Source organism: Syngnathus acus, chromosome 14, assembly GCF_901709675.1.
Source record: "Syngnathus acus chromosome 14, fSynAcu1.2, whole genome shotgun sequence".
NCBI lineage: Eukaryota > Metazoa > Chordata > Actinopteri > Syngnathiformes > Syngnathidae > Syngnathus > Syngnathus acus.
The window spans coordinates 8,077,729-8,101,635 of NC_051099.1; the positions used below are offsets into that span (position 1 = coordinate 8,077,729).

The 23,907-nt window shown below is 42.5% G+C and overlaps 2 protein-coding genes across 5 annotated transcripts; both read right to left on the bottom strand.

The window, feature by feature from the left end:
- Positions 1-292: 292 nt before the first annotated feature.
- Positions 293-12,930, bottom strand: LOC119133577 (protocadherin alpha-C2-like). The gene is made up of 4 exons (XM_037269556.1): positions 10,114-12,930; positions 7,262-7,320; positions 5,754-5,839; positions 293-2,688 (listed from the first exon to the last, which is right to left on the bottom strand). Exons 1-4 carry the CDS (start codon positions 12,664-12,666, stop codon positions 2,375-2,377), a joined length of 3,012 nt encoding a protein of 1,003 aa, XP_037125451.1. The 5' UTR covers positions 12,667-12,930; the 3' UTR covers positions 293-2,374.
- A 4,327-nt stretch (positions 12,931-17,257) lies between these two features.
- Positions 17,258-23,283, bottom strand: LOC119133578 (protocadherin alpha-C2-like). 4 transcript variants are annotated; one of them, XM_037269560.1, is made up of 3 exons: positions 20,691-23,283; positions 20,124-20,160; positions 17,258-19,554 (listed from the first exon to the last, which is right to left on the bottom strand). In XM_037269560.1, exons 1-2 carry the CDS (start codon positions 23,115-23,117, stop codon positions 20,149-20,151), a joined length of 2,439 nt encoding a protein of 812 aa, XP_037125455.1. In that variant the 5' UTR covers positions 23,118-23,283; the 3' UTR covers positions 17,258-19,554; positions 20,124-20,148. The 4 variants fall into 4 exon arrangements, with proteins under 4 accessions (XP_037125455.1, XP_037125454.1, XP_037125453.1 ...); XM_037269559.1 differs by having other exon boundaries at positions 17,258-19,557; XM_037269558.1 differs by lacking the exon at positions 20,124-20,160.
- Between the last annotated feature and the right edge of the window lie 624 nt (positions 23,284-23,907).

The window sequence follows — 23,907 nt, forward strand, 5'->3', positions numbered from 1 at the left end:
CTTTTGAGAAAATTTTAGGTTTTTAGGTGCGCCTTATAGTCCATAAAATACGGTACTGTTTGTATTGTGTTGTGTGTGCATGGATGTGTATTCGGGTTTATGTTATCCAATACACATTTCCCAGTGAAAAAAGGTATAATATATATCGTTTTCTTTTTTGTATATTTGTTTTTGCTTTTAACATGCAAACACTTGGTGATCTGACAGCACAGAAGTACACCTGACGGACGGACGGACGGGGGCAAGGAAAGGTGAGCATGGTTGGTTTTGAGCATGATAACAGTGCCCACAGCTGTGACTGGAAATAGGATGGTTCCAGAAACGTAACACTGACAGACATGAGACTTGCATTGCCTTCAGCTCAAACTACACATCTCCTCCCATGCTAGATTCCTCAAGTAAGGGGAAAATAAAGTTAATCTTTTTTTATACATTTGTTTATACACTAGCAAAACAGCTCATAAAAAACGACTTATTTGCAGTAACTGAGCATGTAAAATAAGACGGTCACCATGTTCAAATTCTTGTTGGTGCGAATGGTAAACTGCCTTCCAATTTCAAACCTTTCCGATGTTCTCGTAACATTGATGGATGGCTCAGATACAAGTATTCAACACAACTTCCTCTGATGACATAATAAGGGAACAATGCCAATGTTTGACATTAGGTAGCACAGTGTCCTCTGTTTGTGAATATGGATCATGACACAACCAGTCCAACAGTCCATTTTTACGGGTGGTATTCCCGACTACGTCGATTCGGGTGGAGGAGGACGAGGAGGAAGGAAAAAAGCAGCGGGCAAGCACATCCTACAAGCACTGAAGCAGGTGGTGATGAGCTTGAAGAACATCTATTTAACATTCAAAGACAGAAGAAGAGGGATCAGGCTTGAACAAGCAACCGTCCTGCCCCACAGCCTCGGAACACACTCTCGTCATTAAGAATGCCATCAAACCTCAAGAATAGCGTGCATGTTCTATATGTTTGCACTTTGGATATGCAGCACTGAGAAGAAAGTACAGTTGATGTTGGGGAGTCTGTGTTTACAATAATGTGTGTTTCAGATTGAATATGATGGTGCACAACTGGATTATGTCCCTTTAGAGTTGTGCTGTTTGGATCAACTGCACATAAATTACACTGCATCACAAGAGTACAAGAGGCAACAACAAAATAGTCAAGCTAGCAATACAGATGGTGCAAATCATACCAAGTCTCATAATTGCACTCACCAAAATTAAAGGATGTGATTTTAATTTACATTAAATTGTGTTCTTAAAAGATTTGAGGTCATTTAGAATGTTCCCAAACCATTTCTTGTACTTTTTTTCAGTGTTTGCTCAGATAAAGTTCTCATTCAGTGTTATTCGAGATAGGATGAACATCCTGGTTCATATTTATTATTGCATCAACCTATGTTTAGTTTGCCCCAAATAATCAGTCCTTTTGGCTGATAGGCTGAACATTAATTTAATGGAATGAATTAAGAATATCTAATTTCCAATATATATTGATGTTGGCCTATTTTACAAAATGGTCATGTGAATTTCTAGAGGTTGGCTTAGGAAAAAAATAATAATACAAAAATCGTTAATATGGCCCAATCAATATGGTTTTCTTATTTTTAGATCACATTGTCATGCTAAAACAGGATAAAATGTCTAGTTAGGCCCAAGTGTTGTAAACGTTAAACAAATTGTGACATTGACCTGGGAACAAACTTCATACAGTTGGTACAAGCCAGTGTAGATTCTGAACGTTGGCAATGTGCTATTGTATACTGACAGATTGCTGTATTTTGAGTTGCTATTTTTGTGCCACCTTAGCAGTTATTTCTTTTTCAGGTTTTCATTCTTTTTTTTTGAAATAGAAAAGACCACATTTGCTGAATATCTACGATATCTACTTAATACTGACGAAAAAAGTCCTATCTTTCAGTTTGGCTTTCACTTATCTAGATGCGACAGTATGCAGGGTTCATTTGTTCAAGCATCCTTTCCTGACAATAGTTGGACAGAAATCGCTTTTTTTATGGCATTTTGAGTTTCATTATACAAACTTGGGAGTGAATGCAATTTTCAAGCTACTATACCAATCCCCCAAAAGGCCATCTGAATATACATTTGAATAGAATGGACTACTATTGGTCAAAGTAGAAGGCCAAATGAGCCATAGAAGAGAGGAGGCGCATTTGTCGAGCAGGTTTGCTTTGTGCAGAGAGCCGAGCTCCACCGAAGCGATTGGCTTCAACTGTACAATGTAAGTAGAGTATGTACTGTGATGCATATGCTGCAGAGACTCCTTCATTCATATCAATTTGGCTTTTTGGCTCTGTAATCAGGATGGCATCTTAATAGCTTCAATTCAGCCCTCTTTAATCATCCCCTCCATCATTCTTCCCTTTCTCCTTCTTTTCTTTTTTATCCTTCTTCTTTTTCTTCTTCTTCTTGGCTTCCTCCTTCTTTCCAAAGCTTATGAAGTCCCCTTTATCGTCAACAGGGCCGGCGTCATGGCGGATAGAAATGATGGCCGGGGATCCGGGGATGATGAAGGCTTCGGGAGGAATCTCGCCAGGTTTCAGGCCCTGTGGCGGGCAGTAGCTTTGTCCGGCTCCGTATCGGAAGTGCCAGCTGTTGCTGTTGACACCGGCTCCTACTGGAGGGGAGAGCTCTCCACCACCTTCACCGTCTAAAAAAAAAAATACAACACTTCAAATTAGCTCGACTTCTAATATTATAAGCATTGAGTTTACAAAAAAAGATTCGCTTTAAAATCACTTGAACGGTTTGCGGGTATCCAGAGTGTCTGTGATTGCAATGGTGAGGTGAAAAGGTCACAAAAGCACAAACGAAAAAGGAAAGGGAATGCTAGATGAGATCCACTGAGATGTAGACAGCGAGGAGCAAAGCAGTAAGGAAGATGGGGGCGGGGGGCAGCATTGCAGCAGACACGGTGCTCTCAGGCCCACACCAGTTCTCTCTCTCTCTCTCTCTCTCTGCTCTGACCTACTTTCCAGCAGCATTTTATTCAGATCAAACAAGCCTATGCCAAAAGATTCTTTTTGATTTTTCTTTGTAGGCTATTTATGATATTACTGGAATGCTCAGATGGTTTCAACTACTCTCCCTTCTGGGAAGGACGACTGTTACACAGCCGTCCATATTTTTAACGAGTTCATCAAGTCAATTACATGCATGTACTTGTAGCAGAGGGCAACAGTCGGCAACTTTTGTTGACCCGTCAAAACATTGTTACAAAAAGCAATCTTGACAATAGTGGACACCAATTTGTACCAGCATAACTCACTATTCACATAAAAAATATTTTGCTGATATTTTTGATGGAATAGAAAGTGGCAACTTCAGTTTGAGTACAATATGAGGATAACAAATCAACTCTGAAAATCTAAATGATGAATATTAAAGAGAAAAACAAATCCAGTCTGAATTTGGATTTATTTTCCACAATGTGCCAACAAGAAGAGCAAGTAAGTTAATTAACTTACTTCTTAATGATACAGCAGTGTCAGATTAGACGATTTTATCTCACCATGTAAATCCCGTAATACTGTGATGCTGTTCTGTTTTTGAGGATTATGACATTTGACGGAAAGCATTCAACCCGACCGTTAATCCACAGAAGAGGCACTAGCATTGAAAACATTGGAGGTCTTTTTCAGACCCTATTTAATAGCCAAAATATAGAAATTTGCTCTCCCTACCACACAAAGTAAAATGCAAGAAACAACCATGTCTATTTTACTTTGTGAGACATAAGAGACAATAGCGACCACACAACACTGTCATTCTTCTTTTCCTTCAGCTCTATCAGCAATTTCCCTCTGCTGCAGCAATTTATATTCTTACGCTTGACCAACTGAGGCAAAATGTCAAGTGGCTGAGTTTAATCAAGTGAATGTTGTCTTGAGACGTCCCTGTGGTGGCTGTAGCAAATCTTGTCCGAATCCAGGCACAGGTATAAATAAGAGATATTGCCGTGTGTGTGCTTAGCCTGAGAAAACCACGTGTTTGGAAATCTGCCGCTGTTCATGCTTGCGTATACATCACACAATTGTGGATCAGAAATGAATTAAGGAAAAGCTGCAGACCTTGAGGTGGTTGCCATGACACCTGATGTTGATTGAAGCTTTGCATTGTAACCTATATTTGAAATAGACTCTTAGTTTCCTCCCCAATCTATCTTTGCATTTTTGTCATTCTGTTTTGAAGATGTATATTGTGTATTTCTTCCTCTGTATTTTCTTTCCTTATACCTCACCGCTCCATTCTCCTCCTTTTGGTCTCTAATTCTTCCATTCAGAGGTATGGCTGGTTGCCATGGGAACAGCCTTCACCCACTCCCTGCTGATGGAGGGTGCGGCTGCTGCAGCAAGCTCTTGGTTAGACAGTGTTGCCAGGCAACAAGTCACATGGTGTTCCCTAGCAACAACACTACTGCAGGAACTTGCCAATCCTCTTAACCTTTCTCGTTCTCTATCCCACCAGCACCCCCCCCCCCCCCCCCCCCCCGCACCCCTCCTTTGTACCGCTCCTTAGCTCTTCCGCTCCTAAATTACTTTCAATACTAAGGGCTCTGTTTTTTTTTTTTTTCACTGCAGTCTCATATTACTGATAATAGCTTTTGTCATCGCCTTCATGGCATTAGACAAATGTCTCCTCTTTGGGGCCACTGGGCCAATTACATAAACACCATTTTGAGGTGGCTGCAATTAATATTCATCAAATCATGCTGGACAAATTCATCATGATAACAATTCACCGCAGAGTTTTCAAAAGAAAAAAAAAAACGTTGCCTTTTAATGCATATTAAAAATGATCAACCTGCAAGCCGGTGCATGAATATGCCTCTGCACTGAACCACCATGAACAGAATTGTCTCCTCATGCAACAATGCACTCCTGATATGCAAACTGTGCAAGCTGGTATTTCAGAAAATTATATGACCAACAGAAGCAGATTGAACAAATAAACATTTCTCATCCGTAAACCAATACAGAATATGGCAAAAATTGCCTCTTTGACACATAAATACGCCCTTGGTGAGCTACAGCGAGGCATATTTTACCACTGACTGGCCAAGTGAGTGACTGTGATGAAACGTCTCACTTTGGAGTGTGTACCCATGCTCTAATTCCCAATATTAGACAGAAAATCAATGTGTAATAGGCCGGAGGAAGGAGTGAAACAGATCACAGTGTACTGAACCCCCCCCCCCCCCCCCCTTAAAAAACAACAACCTCTTTTCAGCCAGCAAAAGCTGTTTCTGAGCCATTAGCACTGAGCCAATGTGTGTAAATAATGAAGCACAGGTCATATTTGAGGTCAGCACTATTTACATTGCTTGTGATGCCACAGATGTTCAACTTTACCACCCACACAGTGCAAAGCATTGTCTATTTGGGAAAAAAAAAAGAACAACAACATTTTTGAATGCCCAGTAATTTGAGTGGTTAGCAAAAGCAGTGTTTTAAGATAAAGATTGAGTCTAAATAATGATATTGATTCTGTTAAGTCAACCATTAACTGGGAGGAATTCATTTGAGCAATTATTGCAGCAACACAAAAAATATGCAGATCAGCTGAAGGCAAAATATGTTCTCAATTTCAGGTCAGCTACAGTCATGTGAAGGTAATTTGGTTTCCATGCAAATGTAACAATTTATTTCCTGTGGTTACTTTGCAAAACTTTATTTTTTAATGCTTTTCCATCTAAACGCGAGATTGTCTCCTCACCTGCAGCACTGGACACTGTGGGCCAGTTCTGGACCAGCATGCCCTGATGTCCCTGCATCACAGAGGCCTCTTCCATGTGAACCGAACTGAAAAACACAACACTTGAAGTGAGAGGCTTTATCGGAAAAAGGGCCCTCTGCAATGCAGTATATCCAGAAACTCTTAAGTGCAACACTAATGTTAGGACGATGGATGGCCATGACATGAATACAAAATGTTCACTAAGGAATGTTGTGCTTTTACTTGCTAAAATGCTGATTACTTTATTGGGGTATGGCGCACAAAAAAACTGTGTATTTTCTTTCCTCCCCCGAGTGATTATTCCAGAAATGTGGGTCAGTGAATTTGGTGCTACATACGAAATGTGTAAAGAGTAGAAGATTACAGTATGCCTATGTCGGGGTTAAGTGTTAATGAGAGCATCTCCTCTGTCCATGAACATTACAGGCTATGACATTCTCAAGACGGCGGCGGCAAATTGCAGTGATGGTTTCTGTTAATCCACATCATGTTATAGTCACTGGTGACATGATGCACATTAGGATACTTCATCACCATAGAAATTAACACTAATTTCTAATTAAAGCAAACTTGGATGGAGCAGAAGAGTGAGCAAAAGAGCAGTCAGTACTGTTGCCATGAAATTATGACAATTCAAGACAAAGGAGATGCAAGTGGAGGAACAAACTCATTAGTGTGAGGTTCCAGATGTCCTCGTATCGCATTAGAGCAGCATTTGATTGCATATATTTTTTTACATCTATTTGTAACCTGATTAGAACAAAATTCAAAGACCAGACGGGGATGGAAATTGCTTGAATTGTATTCAAAATGATTTGGTTCGTTGTTAATGAGATTCATGCTTTCATGAAAATCCCTTCATTACTCAGACAAAGATGGGAAACATTCTGTTCTAAATTCAAACCTCAAATAAACTCAAAACAACAGTCTCAGATACATGTTGAAAATATTTCCAAATAATTAAATCCAGATGTTTTGATGATGCTGCACCCTGTATTCAGTGTTTTTATCTATTGTATTTAATTAAACTAATGTTGGGATTTGTTGCAGGACTAAAGCAAAAAGTCTAACTGCAGTCCAAAATGTCCTATGTTGTCTATGTTAACATTTTCACACCTCCAGGAAAAAAAAAGTGTATAAATAAACACAGTGCGTGCAGGGTTAGTTATATGTGCAGACACTGATGTGTGTGTACATCAGCTAATCTGCGAAAGGTCATAACTCATTTGTCCTTCATGCTTCCTGCTTAAAGACTGCAACTGGGGGATGTGATGCTCAGAATGTAAATGGCCTGCCTATATAGTGTTACACTGCAGAGAAGATTCACTGCATTCACTGATGAGAGATGCCTTGAAGGAGTTTGGGGGTTAAAAAAGATGCTGAGGGTCAACTCTTTCATCCTGACAGTGGCAGATTCCGGTTTGCAGTTTAATTCAGGCTTTGGAGGACTGCTTCTTATATAAGGTGACTCCAAAACAGTTACTTACCTCTGCACCCCGGCCCTCAAAGATGCAGAATATCGCCAGTCAGCGTTCGGGGCTTTTGGCTGAGCGTGCAAGAGGTGAGTGGAAAAGCGGATGAGAGGGAGATAGAGAGAGATAACACCAAAGAGAGTTTAGTTCAATCTCATACAGTGCAGAGCCAGGCCAGGCTAGAGCCTCATCAATTTATAATGACACACATTCTTGTTCTGGATGTGATCGGAGCACACACACAGACATCCATATTGATATCCACAACAGGACAGACGTTAACGCACGTGCTTGTACTAATTAAGGTTAGTGATCGATTTTTGGCGTTTTTGTTATTCCCTCCAAACTACTGTAAATGAAAGAGTCCTGCTCTTTTAGCTTTGTGAGTCTGTAATGTTCCCCAGCAGACTTGTGGTAAATTATCGGCCGGAAAACTAATAAGCAAGAGCCATCATTGCCCCGGTAACCACACCCATTGCTTCTGGTCTACTTTTGCAGGGTATTATGGGATACAAGTATGTCAACACTGTAAAGGTTGTCTACAATTCTATTTTTTGTAAAGAACATGTTCAAATGTAACTTCATAGTTTTTACTCAATTTTGCAAAATAATCATGTCAATATAAAAGCGACATACATTTTTAGACAACTAGGTCCTTAAGTTACGTGAAGAATAGTTTAATGCGCTTTACTTTAATGAACGTCTTTATTCATGGTCTATTAATTTTGTTTGGCCCTTTCAGAATAATTTTCAAATCGACTAGTTTACACATTCATGACTGAATGCCACTACTAGATTTGTCTTTGGTCAACTCTTCATCCAAAATTCGAACCAAAATGTAATTCTAATTGTAAAACATGGTTAGTTAATGTAGACCCACTCGGTGAACTGTCTCAAAGACTATATGAGTTGTAAATGCTAATAATGCAACTGAAAATGGTATTGCATATTTTCAATGAGAACAGAATCATCCTCTTTACATCCTTAGTGCAAATTAGCCAAACCACAAGTCTCGATCTTAATTTTGCTTGACAACTAGTCTTGTAGTAACTTTTACTGAGTCCATCAAAGTGCACCAATCCAACTGTAAAATCTTAGTTTCATTCAGACACAGACATGCACGCTTAGCTCAAGCCCACTTGGTCAGATAAGGAGAGCAAAGAGGTAACGACATGACCCGCTCTGAGAGCGAATGTGATGACAACCTCAAATGGAGACACAAATCTCTGAATCATCAGAAATCACACAGGGATGTGGCAAATCATCAGGACTGACGTTAATGTAGTGTGAGTGCTGAGCTGGGCTCGGCTGAGCGCCTGCACGGTATCACGGGCGAACTGAACCAAAGCGAACGAAGCCCAGCACTCATTCAGTTGTTGGCTTCCACGCCAGAGGGGAGCAAATGGGCAAAGTAATAGTACCGTATTTTCCGCCCTAAAAGGCGCACCTAAAAACCTAAAATTTTCTCAAAAGCCGACAGTGCGCCTTATAGGCCAGTGCGCCTTATATATGGATCAACTGATGAATTTGTTGATCCATACTGGTTGTACACAGTGCTCTGCCAAAATGTTTCAGTACGTTTTAGTACGACTAGTAAATTACAAGGTCGCATCGCTTCCCAGCATTATGGCAACTGTAGTCAGGGGGCGTCACCGAATAGCTGTTGTACCCGCGAGGCTATTTCATGTCAAAATAGGCTGCTCTGTTAATGTTTCGAGTAAATCTACTGATCGATATGGAAGGGAAACATAGGTAAGTAGTACCAATGCGTTAGATCGAACTTTAGTCAGTTCCGATCATTTTATAGGAGATCGTTTGAGAAACGCGATTGTTTACACTTTGCTGAGGCTCATGGGAGATTGCGAGCTGAGGCTCGTGAGACTTTGCGGATGGCTAATGCTATTGCGATAGCTGCTATACGTACCAGGCTATTTCATGTCAAAATAGGCTGCTCTGTTAATGTTTCGAGTAAATCTACGGATCGATATGGAAGGGAAACATAGGTAAGTAGTACCAATGCGTTAGATCGAACTTTAGTCAGTTCCGATCATTTTATAGGAGATCGTTTGAGAAACGCGATTGTTTACACTTTGCTGAGGCTCATGGGAGATTGCGAGCTGAGGCTCGTGAGACTTTGCGGATGGCTAATGCTATTGCGATAGCTGCTATACGTACCAGGCTATTTCATGTCAAAATAGGCTGCTCTGTTAATGTTTCGAGTAAATCTACGGATCGATATGGAAGGGAAACATAGGTAAGTAGTACCAATGCGTTAGATCGAACTTTAGTCAGTTCCGATCATTTTATAGGAGATCGTTTGAGAAACGCGATTGTTTACACTTTGCTGAGGCTCATGGGAGATTGCGAACTGAGGCTCGTGAGACTTTGCGGATGGGTAATGCTATTGCGATAGCTGCTATACGTACCAGGCTATTTCATGTCAAAATAGGCTGCTCTGTTAATGTTTCGAGTAAATCTACGGATCGATATGGAAGGGAAACATAGGTAAGTAGTACCAATGCGTTAGATCGAACTTTAGTCAGTTCTGATCATTTTATAGGAGATCGTTTGAGAAACGCGATTGTTTACAGAGGGCTCGTTGGTTATTGGCTAGTCAACCTCAGTTTGATGCAGTATAGCTTCTATTTTATGCGCCTTATAATCCGGTGCGCCTTATATATGGACAAAGTTTTAAAATGGGCCGTTCATTGAAGGTGCGCCTTATAACCCGGTGCGCCTTTTAGGGCGGAAAATACGGTACCCATTGAAAATGAGACAACGGCAGCTTAACCGGTAATAAACGGTTTTATCTGCATTAGGACTAAAGTTGAGAATGTATTTGAGTTTATAGTATAGACACGACATACCTCTGGGCAAATTTGAAGTGAGGCATCCGGCATGCTCAGCCTGCGTACAAATCCGCTTCCGCTTGTGAAGAAGCGATCGGCACCGCTGCCCCAGGTGCCACTGATGGGCCTTCCTGTGTTGTAGAACATGAAGGTGTCACTGCCAGAGGTGGCAGTCAAGCAGGTCTTGTAGCAGTAAGTCTTTGTTAGCGAGCCATTCCCGCGCACTTCAATGTAGTGAGGCTCAACTTTAAGGTCTCTCCGGAGTACCACATTGTTATTCGGTTGCCCTGCGGCTCCCCCGGCAGCTCCACCTCCGCCGGCACTCACGCTACCGTTCCCGCCGTCAGGAGGGGGTTTCTGTGACCCACAGCAAGGAGAGCAGGAGCCAGGTTGGGTGCAATAGGCATGGCAGCGGACAATCGCTAGTACCACCACGGTGACCAGGAAAACAAAGGTGGTGGCACTCAGAGCGACAATCAAGTAGAGGGTTACGTTTGAGAGAAGCAGTGGGCTGTGGGGTCTGATGATCCTCTTGGGGTCTGGGACAATCTTGGGGGGCATTTCCATGACCGCCACATTGATGGTGGCGGTGGAGGAGAGGGCAGGCTGCCCATGGTCTTTCACCAAAACTGTCAGAGCAAATGAGGTGGAGTTGTCTTCCAGGATCCTGCGAGTGGTCCTGATCTCCCCCGTGTGTTCGTGCACCTTGAACAAGTCCAGGTCCGTTGCTGTATCCAGCATGTACACCAGCCAGGCGTTTGGACCGGCGTCTGCGTCGTATGCCACCACTTTGGTCACTAAGGCGCCGGGATCTGCGTTCTTTTGAACCGTCTCCAAGGAGCGCGTGCCATTACCCGGAGGGTTGACGATGAGTGGTGCATGGTCATTCTGATCCATGATGTAGATGTAAACGGTGGCTACGCGACTAAGCGGAGGAATGCCCCCATCTTGGGCTTTGACCTGGAAGTGAAACTCTCTGAGCGACTCATAGTCGAAGGCTCGCAGGGCATAAGCCTCCCCAGTATCGGCCTTGACGGAGACATAAGACGTAACAGGGATGCCGTGGTTATTGTCATTGAGCACCGTGTAGGTGATACGTGCGTTTTCCTTGATGTCAGCGTCTTGAGCTTTCACAGTGCACAACGAGGCCCCGGGGGCGTTGTTCTCAGTCACGTAGACAGTATATGACGTCTGCTCAAATCGCGGTGGGTTGTCGTTGACGTCAGCCACGTCGACCTGGATGGTCTTCTGAGAGGAAAGGGGGGGGTTTCCTCCGTCGGTGGCACTCAGAGTGACATTGTAGGCATCGGTGGTCTCGCGGTCCAAGAAGGCTGAGGTAACCAGGGTGTAGTAGTTTCGGAAGGATTTGATCTTGAACGGAAGGCCTGCTGGGATCTCTAAAGACACCTGCTTGTTGGCGCCGGAGTCCCGATCGGTGACGCTAATGAGGGCCACGACTGTGTCGGCGCGGGCGTCCTCCCTCACCGGGCTGGACAGGGACGACAGCACAATCTGAGGGACATTGTCATTCACGTCCACCACTTCTACCACCACCTTACAGTGTGCCGCCACTGCTCCAGGGCCTTTGTCCATCGCTTGGATGTACATCTCATAGGAGTTGGTCTCTTCATAGTCAACATTGCTGGTTACTCTTATTTCTCCTGTATTAGTGTCCATGCTAAACATCTGCCTCACTCGCTCAGGGGTGTAGCTGCTGAAAGAGTAATACACCTCTCCGTTAGTGCCCTCGTCCAAATCAGTCGCATTCAATTTGATAACCAGGGTGTTTTTGGGCGAATTCTCCAACAGTTTCACCTTGTACACAGAGTTGTCAAACATGGGAACGTTGTCGTTTGAGTCCAGGACTCGCACGTTAATGATCGCCGTGCCTGTTTTCTCAGGTGTCCCACCATCAACAGCACTTAAAATTAACTGGTGGTAAGGCGTTTGCTCCCGATCAAGGGGCTTTTTCAGCACGAGCTCCACGTGCTTTGTATTTAAGGAGGGTTTGTTAGATACCAGCGCAAAATGGTCGTTTGTGCTCAGCTGATATATACGAATTGAATTGGACCCAATGTCCGGGTCCTGGGCATTTTCAATTGGGTAACGAGAGCCCGGTAATGCAGATTCTGTGATCTCAACTTGATATTCATCCCGGGGGAACTGTGGTGCATTATCATTGACATCCACTATCTCCACCACAATATGGTGCACCTCAGTCGGATTTTCCACCAGGATCTCCAGATTGATGAGGCAGCTGCTGGATAAATCACACAGCGCCTCCCTGTCGATCCTTTCATTAACAAGCAATTTGCCGTTTTTAGGGTTGACAATCACGTAGCGTTTGCTGCTGCTGCTGCTGGAGGTTACCTTGATTTTTCGGCTGGCCAGCTTTCGAATATCCAGCCCCAAGTCATGCGCCAGATCACCGACCAGTGCCCCATTTTCGAGTTCTTCCGTTACAGAATAGCGCAACTGTCCAAACGAAAGGCCACAATATAAGGAGAATATCACAAAATAATAAAAAGGCACATTGCTCCCTAGCCGGTTGCGTATCCCCGCAACAGCCATTGCAAACTCATAGGATCCGCAGACGGATTAAACGCAGCCTTCCGCCTTTTTAACTTGCAGTACCATGCGTCCCAGCACCTCATTAAGGTAGGCTAAATGGACTCCAGCTGAATGAAACAGAAGTCGCTCATCCATTGTTGGACCCGGCGGTGACAAATCCTCCCCAGCTCACCCATATTTCCTTTGTCCGTGATGCGCTTTTTTTCCCGTCTCCAGTGCGCGCTGCTGACGGGTGTGTTTCCTCGCCACTGGAGCTGTGAGATCTGTCAAACGAGCCACGATGTCTCCTCGTACCCTTTCAAATTAAAATTGCCGCAGCTGGGGAGTGTATTTGTGGGACACTCGGATATTGTTCACGGAAACCTACTAAATTTGGTGTTACATTGGGGAATTACGTTGGTTTCTGTAACATCGACCTGTATTTCGAAGATCATTTGCAATGCGAGATACCCTCCATTGGTTTTGTTTTGGAAACCAAAACCGGCAAATAGTGCAGTGAATACAGATGACTTCACAGTTGTAGTGGTTCATCCCACCCTTGCTCGCGCTCAGATCCCCCCCCCCCGCCGATCTCTCCACCCAAAGAGCCAATGCGATGTCGGTTCTGGGAGTGCTTTCGTCGTACACGGCCAATTATTAAAGCTGCTATAAAATACATGCACGTCGTTATTTTGCAGTGATATTATTGACAATTAAAATAGGCTAATAGTTCAAATAAAATCCACCGTATGTCTCACACGAGGAGTGATCGTGCAAGGTGAGCAAAATGTATAAATGCAATTGATCAACAGCCACGATGGGGTGTTGTCCGTCCGTGGAAGTTTAATTAACATGACGGATGAATCGTGTAAAGCGCAAACACATGTTCAGAGACCGGCTTCCATTGTCTGCATTGGAGTCGCAAGGATGCTTAATTTGCCGGTAGCGATTCTGTGGTGCAGCCTACCGCATGACGATCATTTGGGCAAGGCGCAGCAGGGAGAAAACATTGCACTGACAATCACAACCTTCCCTCCGCATGGATCACTGTCAGTGGTAGACCCCAGACTGTCAGGTCACATCATCACATAGGAAACGCCCGTGGTGGACCCCAGAAAGCAGAAGTATCATGTTCCCTCCGGTCCATTTGCCAGTGAGTAACATGATATGGAGTTTTACATATATAGAGACTGGTTGTCCATTTTGTCAATTCGGCAACATTAGCCATCATACATGTTGAAGGGATACTGCATCACACATAGATAACCCAGCTGTTCAATGTGTTATCAATTGATGTAGCGTGTTATATTTGCATATTAGGGAAGATGTAAGAAGAAAAAAAAGGTTCCAATATATAGTGCACTAGAGTGCTTATCTTGCCAGAACGTGGTTGTCCATCTTGCCTACAGGTGTGAACCGGGTTGTCGATCTGTGTTACATCATAACTTGACAGAGTTTTTGTCCGGTGCTCTGCTGCAAAATGATTACGTAAGGTTAGATGGGCAGCTATTTGAAGTCAAAGTGATGTACGCTCAGATTAATATACACTAACTAACCACAACACCGGGTCCACTGGCACACAATTAGACCAATTAGGAAAACTGAAAGTCTTCATTTCATTTCAGGACAAGCGCAAAAGCACTAATTTAGTACGATATTTGGACGATTTTGCTTAAATTTTGTTTTCCATTGTGCACTCTTACGTTGCAAATTGCAATAATAAACAATGTTTACCCATGGCCAGCAAGTGTTTAATAGAATCAGTTGTACCCCCCCCGTTTAAAGGAAGTAGCAGTGAAAATCTCATCCAGCACCATGGACTGTTCCTTAGCGCTATGAGCAAGCAAAAAACACAGTGTTCCTTCCTGTACACCTAATTAGATTAATTAAAATGAATTACACAGTCACAGTGGGTAATAAATGAAGTTATCACCTTCATTTCATGATGTCCTCTATCTGTGACTGTTGCATGTTTCTATTTTTGACGGCAGACCACGAATAACCATCATACAAGCGGACTACTGCATATTTGATTTTATTTCACCATTATCTTACCCTCAAGTTATTTGGAATTTATAGTATTTGTGCAATGTTTAAATTGATCACAAGGAGGTGTAAGACAGTAAATTACATACAGCAAAATCTACACTTAGAGCATCAGCAAGTACATGTCACTCAAAGTAGGACATAGTGTTCCTCTAAAAATGGAAAATTGCTAAAATAGCTCTCTATTCACAAGACTCCCCTGTTCAAAGGTGTGTTGCTAAGCCTTCCTTCCTGCTTATAGAAATCGTTTTGGGATCTGTTGCATAAAATCAGGACATTTTGTTTCCATGACAACCGCAGTTTGCTGCATGCTGCAGTGCCAGTTGTGATCACTGTCCTAAATTTGATGTACCACACTGAACTGTCAACATGTTATTTTAAAAAATGCTGCATTAGAAGCAATGGATCACTGTAGCTTGGCCAGTAAATCTATAGCCGATTTACTCAAGTCATTCGGTTATTCCTTTTTGCTTCCACAAAAGTATAACTATATGAAAAGTCCAAGTATAGTGTGTCCGACATGTTGCCTGAATTTTAGTTCTGATGTGTCTATTTGAGAGAACCAAAAGACATAATGACTAACATCATAATGCTGTGCTGACCCCTTGGCAAGGGCAGACACACATAAATAATCTGCCATAGGCATCACTCAAGATGGAGACCAGGCAGCACTGCACTTAGCGCTATCCTAGTGCTCCATCAGACTGTCCACGAGATCAAAACACTTCAGTGCATTGTTCCTCTGGGTATATGAGGCATCTTCCTAGACTTCTAAATAATCAAATAATTACACACAATAGAAATTCTCAGCACTGTTTTCCACATCAAACAAACCTTAATAATGTATCATAAAAGCAACATGACAAAAGTTGCATTTGACATGACATTTACATTGTTTTCCCATCTCGCTCTCGGTGTGTTTTTAAATGGGACTGACAATGTGTTCATATATTTCTGCAGCTTTGCTGTCACCGACTTATCTCTTCAAACACGCCAAGCCGGACTGAACTGAACTCAATTGCTCTTCACTGTCCCTTTCCATTGATGGTGGAAAGCGAGGTAATAAGACTCATGACCTCATTTTGTGTGGATTTTAGCTATCCTCTTGCACAATTGGGTTAAATAGCCAAATCCTGATTTGCACATTATTGAAAATACTAGAAACATTGTGTTTATTTCTTATGCTAGATAAGGCTAAAAAAACAAGTCAGTTTAAATTCCAGTCACTATTTTCAAACAGCTGCCTTCATAATCATATCTAACCTTTATCTATCATTGTTAAATATTTGACGTGTTTAATAATAGCAAGTGTTTGCATTAAATATGAAAGTGCCAGACTCTGCTGACACAAGAGGATGAATCACGCACATCCTGACACTCTCAGCGTTTAAAAACACAGACAGATGGCGCCGGAGAGCATGTTTCTGCCCAAATGCCAGCCCGTGCAAAGTCTTGAATGGACTGTTGCCATCTACAGCCTTAAGCAGGGAGTTTGTCTCGAGATACTCTGGACCGGAACAAATGTTATAGCAATTTAATATGCAATGTGTTAAGGGTAGCGGATTCAACTCTGCAGACAATTGTTATTACCGTGTCCACTGAAGAAACAGCTCCATGCTCACTTTTAAGGGTTAGAAAGAGAAAAAAATAAAATTGGCAAATAACATAATCTGTTTGAAATCCGTTAAACCGCTTGTGTTCAAATCTGAGAAGCTACATCTTTTAATAACCTAATCCACAGGGGGGAAAAAAAATAGTGAAACCGATACTCAAGCCAAGCGGCTTCCGTAAGTCTCTGTGCGTAACTGATCCGTTTGTCAGTAGTTCATCAGTTTTGTTTCACCTTATTGATTTAATATTGCATCGATAAACTGCTGATTTAGATTTGAGAAGGTGCGTTGTCATGCAAATTCTTCAACATAAGAGTACAACAGTTTTCTTGATTTCCCAAATCCTCCCCATCTAACATAATGACAGTAAATCCCTTCAACAACATAGTACAAACTGAACATGATACTTGTTCGTGTTTGATCAGTATGTGGTCCACTTGCAGGGTTATTTGAGGACTTGCTACCAAGCTGTAATGCAAGACAAAGTCGCTCTCCTGGCTCCTCACAGCTGGGTTGCTAAGTCAGTCCAGCTCTGGATCATAAAAAGAGCGTAGATTGCATGCAAAGTACGGCTGAGGGCTGTAACATTTTATTCACCACATGTGCATCATATTCTAGTTTGCAGACGTAAATTCATGTGTGGTAATGAAGGATTAAACAATGAAACTATACAGCTCTTTAGGCTTTAATACATCCTGACAAAGCATTTCTTTGTGCTGCTGTATGATGAAGTGGAAGCACAACTCCCTTTTTTGGTTTCTAAGAATGAGTGCGGGGTTTGACGGAGAAACTGGGTCAGTGTGTGCGTGTGTGTGTGAGTGCGTGTGTGTGTGTGTGTGTGTACGTGTGTGCGTGTGTGTTCAGTGTGAGCATGAATGTCTTTGACACCCGACAAATCACTTTTGATAACTTCACATTTTTCTTCCTTCTCATCCATCAGAGGCACAACAAAGAGGCTGATTTAAAAAAAAAAAGTTTATTCCAATTGTCATGATCAAGCAGAACATTAAAGCCAAATAAGCAACATCAAAACCAGACAATTAACTGGACTAGAAAAGAAACCAAGGCCATTCTCTCCCAGTTGCTCTTTGATCCACGAAGTGGAATGGAAGTTGAATCAATTTGATATAAGTCTCAAGTATACTATACAATCTGACTGGTGAAGCAAAAGCGGCGCCAAAATTCACAAATATGAACTGACGACAACACCAACAGAGAACAAGCACCCCTGTGCCATCAGATCACAGTGAACTTCCAGAAGATATCAAAAAAGTCAACTTTATAAAAAACACAGGTATAAAGTGTTTCCATTTACAGTTAATGCATCTAGCTGGAAAACAAAAGACTGACTATCTATCAATGTCGACACTCTATGAGCAATACATTGTGGTATGAACTCTAATTTTGCTAAGCAAATTCCCGCAATCATTTTAGTCAGATCAATGGATTTGATAACAATATGTCTTTGGCTAATGATAACATTTGATTTATATTTGTTGTTTGAGGTTTACAGCATATTTTCAATGTGCTTATGATGTACAGCGGCACCAGTTCAAACCGGCATTGTCAAAAGTTTGGTAAGATCCCGGTGATTTACAATACTGCTCGTAATTTTTTCATTCGTCGCACGCCCTGTATTTTTTCCACAATGCAGAAGGCACACGAAAAGCTTATCAGATGTGCATTTACACACTTTAGGAAGTGAGTGGTTTCAAAATTAATTGCACATAGAATACCTGTAGGTAATATTAGCAAAAATAAGAATATGATTCCAGACACATTATAATTTTTTTCAAATATGTTTTGTGCATATTTTAAAATCTTGCAATACTTAACTCACGACTCTTTTGTTCAGCAATAAGTGCATATATTTAATTGAGTAGGCTACTTGAGATCTGAAATTTGAACCAGATTCGCTTCCTCTAACGCTAATAGCACCCAAATAAGTTCAGTCACTTGTTTCTGAGAAATGAAAGTCACGTGCCTAGATGGAGGTCAAATGAAGGTCAAATGAAGAACAGCATTGTCTAATCTCATTTAAAAACTACAGAATAGCAAAACATCAAATCCACTAAGCTACACATATGCAACACAAAATGCCCTTAGAAAAAAGCCCACTGAAGCAGCATTAAAAGTTAAGAAGCAAACAATCAATAAAATGAAAAATAATAAAACTCACATGGACTTCGGTTCAATCATGATTTTAATATTCTTCGTTACATAAATTGAGAGCTTTATTATTAAAATTGAAATATTAATATAAATTTTCTGCTTGTTTTTTTTGTAGCTTATATTTTTATTGCCAGTTTTTTGTCACCTTATAATATTGATAGAAAAATGATGAACGGCCATTTTTTTTTTTAAGTATGGGTCAGTATGATTGAATGTAAAATCCACATTCACATTTTTGTTCGTTATGTCATTCCTCAAATGTAACATCAAATTTGAGGGCAATCTTAACTGATCTTGTGCTCCCTCAAACCACATCCCAAGTATTTCTAAAATGAATAAAGATACGAATAAATAGTACTAATACATGGCCAGTCAGACTATTTAAAAAAGTTCTTCACTTGAGCTTTCAAAATGTTAGACTACAGACATAAACCCCCAACAGAATCTTTTCCCCATCTTTCATTTTTACATTTTTTACTACAATATGACAGAAAGTCAAATTACCAGGTGACAGCGGGAGTGTCATTTAATAACACCTCCTCACATAAAACAGTCAAAATGTCATTAAAAAATAACGGATACCACGCAGCATTTAAATGACTGAATAAGATTACCCAATACATTTCACTATGCAAATCGGAAGAATCATGTTCACCCTGACTCTTATTGATTAGGCGTGTTTTGCACACGGCACTTCTGTTTCCGTCCCGAAAGAGACAACAGCAACAGAACCCGTTAAGTTGCATCGGAAAGGAAATGGCATGAGGCTAACTAAGCCACGTTTGGAATATTGTTATCAATTTTTCGTCCAAATGAGACATATTTTAGAATCATGCAGATTCATGCTGAAAATAGAAGTTCTGGGATAATGAGGTTGAATGCATTGAGGATGATTACTTCTCTCACAAGATTAATAAAGTAGACCGTATCTATCTGACTAGCTAGCTCATGACAACGTTTGGATGATTTAAGGATAGAAGCGTTGGCTTGGAGGGACTCAAGGAAACTGTTTTACATCTGTGTATGAGTCAATGACTGCCAGGAAGAGATGATTAGATCACGGCAGTTCTCTTCTGGTTGCCTGCTGAGAGTCAAAACACAGAATTAGTCCTGACATGAACATGCTGAAGATTACAGAAAAGTCCTCACTCATGCAACAGTGGATTGTGACTGGTTACTAGCTGCCACCATTATTGAAAAGTCATTGTGGCAAAAGTAAAATCATTGGCAACTTATACAATTTTCGTTTAGAATATAGCTATTGATGTATAAAATCATCAAGAAGTGTGGACAAAGCATGCATGAGCAGGCATCATAATGTGATTTTTGGCCATTACACAAGCTTGGCCAGATTTAAGGATGGCCAGATGTGCACAACACGACCCTGACCGGCAGCCAATTTCTTTCTAATCTCTGCTCGCAGTAAGCTGATGGCTTTCCTTACTGGAGAACCTGGCCAATTTGAATGGAGCATTTAAATCGGCACAGTGTCCGGCCCGTGTAGACAAACACGAGCCGCAGTTCATCTGGCAAAATGTCAATCATAGGATTTGAAAGATGAAGGAATTGAAATGAATGTGTCAGTCAAATGATGCAGGTGTATTTTACAAATAGTGCTTCTACGGCATATATACGTAGCAACCAGCATACCTCCAGTTGTAGAATGGACTTCTTTTCATTTTGAGTACTTAAGAACAAAAGAAAGAGACAAGTTGTACAATGAGTATGAGGGTCAAACACAATGCAAAACATGAATCATGTCACCAGTTTTTACGAATATAAAAATATTATTTCGAAAAAATCCACAAGGTTGAGAAAAATGTTGCCGTAGCGACAGTATGACTCTGAAACATATTCTTTCAAGTTCCGTCAGGTGTGGTGACCTTAAAAGTAGTGTGCATAAATTGTGAACGGCCAGACACCCTGCATCAAACAGCTCATTTAGCATATCTTGTCCTTGACGAGAAGCGCTCCGTGTCTGCGCTCTTTTAAGTATTCCCGCGCTTCTGCCACCCACTACTGTGATATGCATTTGGGATAAATGACCTACATACTACATTAGACATTGAGCAGTGGAACATTGTGCGTGCGGGCGTGGGGGCGGTATATTTGTTTGACCTAATTATTCAATGTGATTGCTTGTTGCCTCTTTCAGTTGAGTTGACGTCAATAACTCGCCAAGTAATTTGAGGGCAAAATATTGCACATTATACGTACCTCCAGTGTGGATGCTCTGGACTCTGTGGTCTCACTTGGCCCTATGCTCCTGGGTATGCTGGACACAAAGTAGCCAGCTCCTTTGGGAATTATGGGCTGTCTCACGACCACTTTGCCTTTCCTGGTCTCGGCCAGGAACAGGCTGTACCAGTAGGCGTCACTGGAGATCAAGGTGGAGTCGGCAATGGTGGAGCTCCGCTGGCTGATCACACTATTCCTGCTGATCACACTGTTCCGATTAGCCGGGGGGATCTTGATGGGCTTTGGTTTTTGACACTTGAGTACGATAATAACCAAGATGGTAATGAGCAGCATGAAGGAGACAGCCCCTAAGCCGATGACTAAATATAAGTTGAGGTCAGTGAAGACGTCATACTCTAGCGGCAACTCTGTTGTCTCTGAAAAAGCCATGGAGTGTTCCACGGTGGATATTTTGATAGTGACTGTGGTGGAGAGAGCGGGGTCGCCGTTGTCTTTCGCGACAATGACTAGACGTTGTTGCCGGGGGTCTCTGTAGCTGAACATTCTGGTTGTCCGGATCTCGCCGTTGTATTGATCCAGACTGAAGAGGCTTGTGTCACTGATTTGCAAGAGCTGATATGTGACCCTGCCGTTTTGTTCAGAGTCGGCGTCAATGGCGATCACTTTGGCCACTAAGTGTCCCTTATCCGTAGATCTCGGTATCACCTGCTCTACCACGGAGCCCTGCGCCCGCCACGGTGACACTATGACAGGGGTGTTGTCGTTTTGGTCCAGAATGATGATATGGACGGTAACATTACTGCTCAGCGGGGGGACCCCCGAGTCTCTTGCCTCAATGTGGAAAAGATACTCCCTCTCTCGCTCAAAATCAAAGGTCTTCAGGGCATAAAGGTCACCGTTTTCTGGATTGATGGAGAACAGCATTGACATGGATGTGTTCACTATCTCCTTCTCCATAATGAAATAGACCAAGTACTGGTTCTCATTCAGATCTGGGTCAAGCGCACTCAGAGATGTCAGCAATGCTCCCGGCAGATTATTTTCCATAACGTGAATCGTGTAAAAGGACTGAGGAAATGTGGGCGCATTGTCATTGATATCATGAATCTCTAAAGTGAAGGTCTCGCTTTCAGTTAGCGGCGGCGTGCCTTTGTCCGTCACCTTCAGCGTGATCTCATATTTGCTCTGTAGCTCTCTGTCAAGGGGCTTTGAAACCAAGAGCTCAAAGTAACCCTCTGAGGATTGATTGAGGATGAAGGGTAGGATTTCCTGCTGACTTAAAGTCAGCTCCACTTCCCCGTTGACTCCGGAGTCCCTGTCGCTGACGCTGACCACGGCAATCAGCGTCCCCACGGCGGTATTTTCGGCCACAGCACTTTTTAGAGACTTGATGGTCAGCTCGGGGTAGTTGTCATTCAAATCGGTGATGGACACCATCACTTTGCAGTGTCCTAACAGCGGGGTTGACCCTTCATCCTGAGCTTGAATGTGCATCTCAAAATTCTGATTCTCCTCAAAATCAACAGCCCCCTTCACCTTGATCTCGCCTGTATGTCGGTCCAGCGAGAAGAGCTCCTGCGTCTTCTCGGATGTGTAGAGAGTATAAGAATATAACAACCGTGCGTTTGTGCCTTCATCCAAATCTGTTGCATTTAAGGTCATGACCACAGTTCCTGCGCCGGAATTCTCTGGAACGTTGACTTCAAATACCGGCTGAATGAACAGGGGGGCGTTGTCATTGATATCGAGGACATTGATAATAATGCTGGCTGTGCCGGATCGAGGAGGAACCCCGCCATCCACAGCGGTTAAAATCAGATTATGCACCGTGTCCGTCTCCCGGTCCAAATTGCCATTAAGAACCAAATCGACATATTTGGAGCCATCGCTGCCAGTTTGAATGTCAATGTTAAAGTATTTGCTCTCACTTAGGTAGTAAGTCTTGATTGAATTAGCACCAACATCTGCATCTACAGCATTTGTTAACGAGAATCTCTCACCGGGAGGGGTTGCCTCGGAAACATCCAAATAAATGGTCTTCCTCCGGAACACGGGCGCGTTGTCATTAATGTCCATGATCTCCAGTTCGATGTTAAAAATACGAATCGGGTTTTCTAATATGACATCCATTTTCAGAAAGCATGAGGCTGTTTTAGTCATGCAGATGCTCTCCCGGTCGATCTTCTCACGGATGATGAGCTCTCCGGTGTCTTTGTTGATGTCAAGGTAATTTCTGCTGTGAATGACGTCCAGCTTTGCTTTCCGTTCCACCATGCTTCGGACATCTAGACCCAAATCTGTGGCAAGGTTGGCAACAAAGGAGCCCGCTTCCATCTCCTCCGGAATAGAGTAGCGGGTGATGGAAAGCACAGAGCTCCATAATGCACTGAATGCAAAAGCGGCCATCAGCAGCTGTGTCCGTGAATGCGCCATGGGAGAAGCCATTACTCTGCCTTTTATGAATAGCGATTGAGCAAATTCGTCCCGATGTTCAGGCTGTCGTGATGCGAGGAAGCGCCGGCGTCATTCTTGCCTCCACGCGTGGGGGATGCAGCAAGCGGTCCATGCAGCAGCAGGGGCGTGTGCAGCGTTTGTGTAGGCTGGCCTCGGGTGGCCCAGCTCACAAAAAGGAAGTGGGTGGGGGCGAGGGAGGCCCAAAATACCACCAAAAAATGCATCAATATTCACTTCTATCAAAAAATATATTTAGTGTGTGTGTAATTGGGTGACGTCAACACACGCCAAATAGAATTAGTCAATTAATAAATGAGGGTTATTTGACTGTCTTCAGGGCAGAATTTTATTTTATTTTTAGAGCAACAATGAAACACATATGTCCGACTGCAAGCACTAATGATCACTGCTCTCACTGAGAACCATATAACCTCCCACTTAAAACCACTCATCAAGATAAAGCACACAGTATATTAAATTGAGTTTTCTTTTGAGGTAACCATGGCAACCATTAGTTCTTTGTCATTGCGTGTGCCTGCATGAGCGCTTAAGCTCAACAACGGGGATGATTTTGATGAGAGATTCTGGGGCGTGTGCCACTATTTGCCTATATTGTACCTCCATCTAGTGACAAATTTAGGTATTACAGAAACATTCTGGCCACATCGGGAGGGCTCGGACACAACCTTTTTGCATCTGGAGGAGCACATGGCCATGATGAGGTTGCAGCCAATTAGCTCCTCTGCAGAGTGAGTGATGCACTGCACTGCACTGAGCTTTT

Bases quoted from the DNA above. Each gene is read 5' to 3' on its own strand.
- LOC119133577 (XM_037269556.1), bottom strand. From the start codon at position 12,666: ATGGCTGTTGCGGGGATACGCAACCGGCTAGGGAGCAATGTGCCTTTT. The intron at 7,321-10,113 runs GTATGTCGTGTC...TTGCACGCTCAG, and splicing joins CACTTCAAATTTGCCCAGAG to CCAAAAGCCCCGAACGCTGA. The intron at 5,840-7,261 runs GTAAGTAACTGT...TGTGTTTTTCAG, and splicing joins TTGAGGGCCGGGGTGCAGAG to TTCGGTTCACATGGAAGAGG.
- LOC119133578 (XM_037269557.1), bottom strand. From the start codon at position 23,117: ATGGCTTCTCCCATGGCGCATTCACGGACACAGCTGCTGATGGCCGCT. The intron at 19,558-20,690 runs GTACGTATAATG...TTTGACTCTCAG, and splicing joins CCAGAGCATCCACACTGGAG to CAGGCAACCAGAAGAGAACT.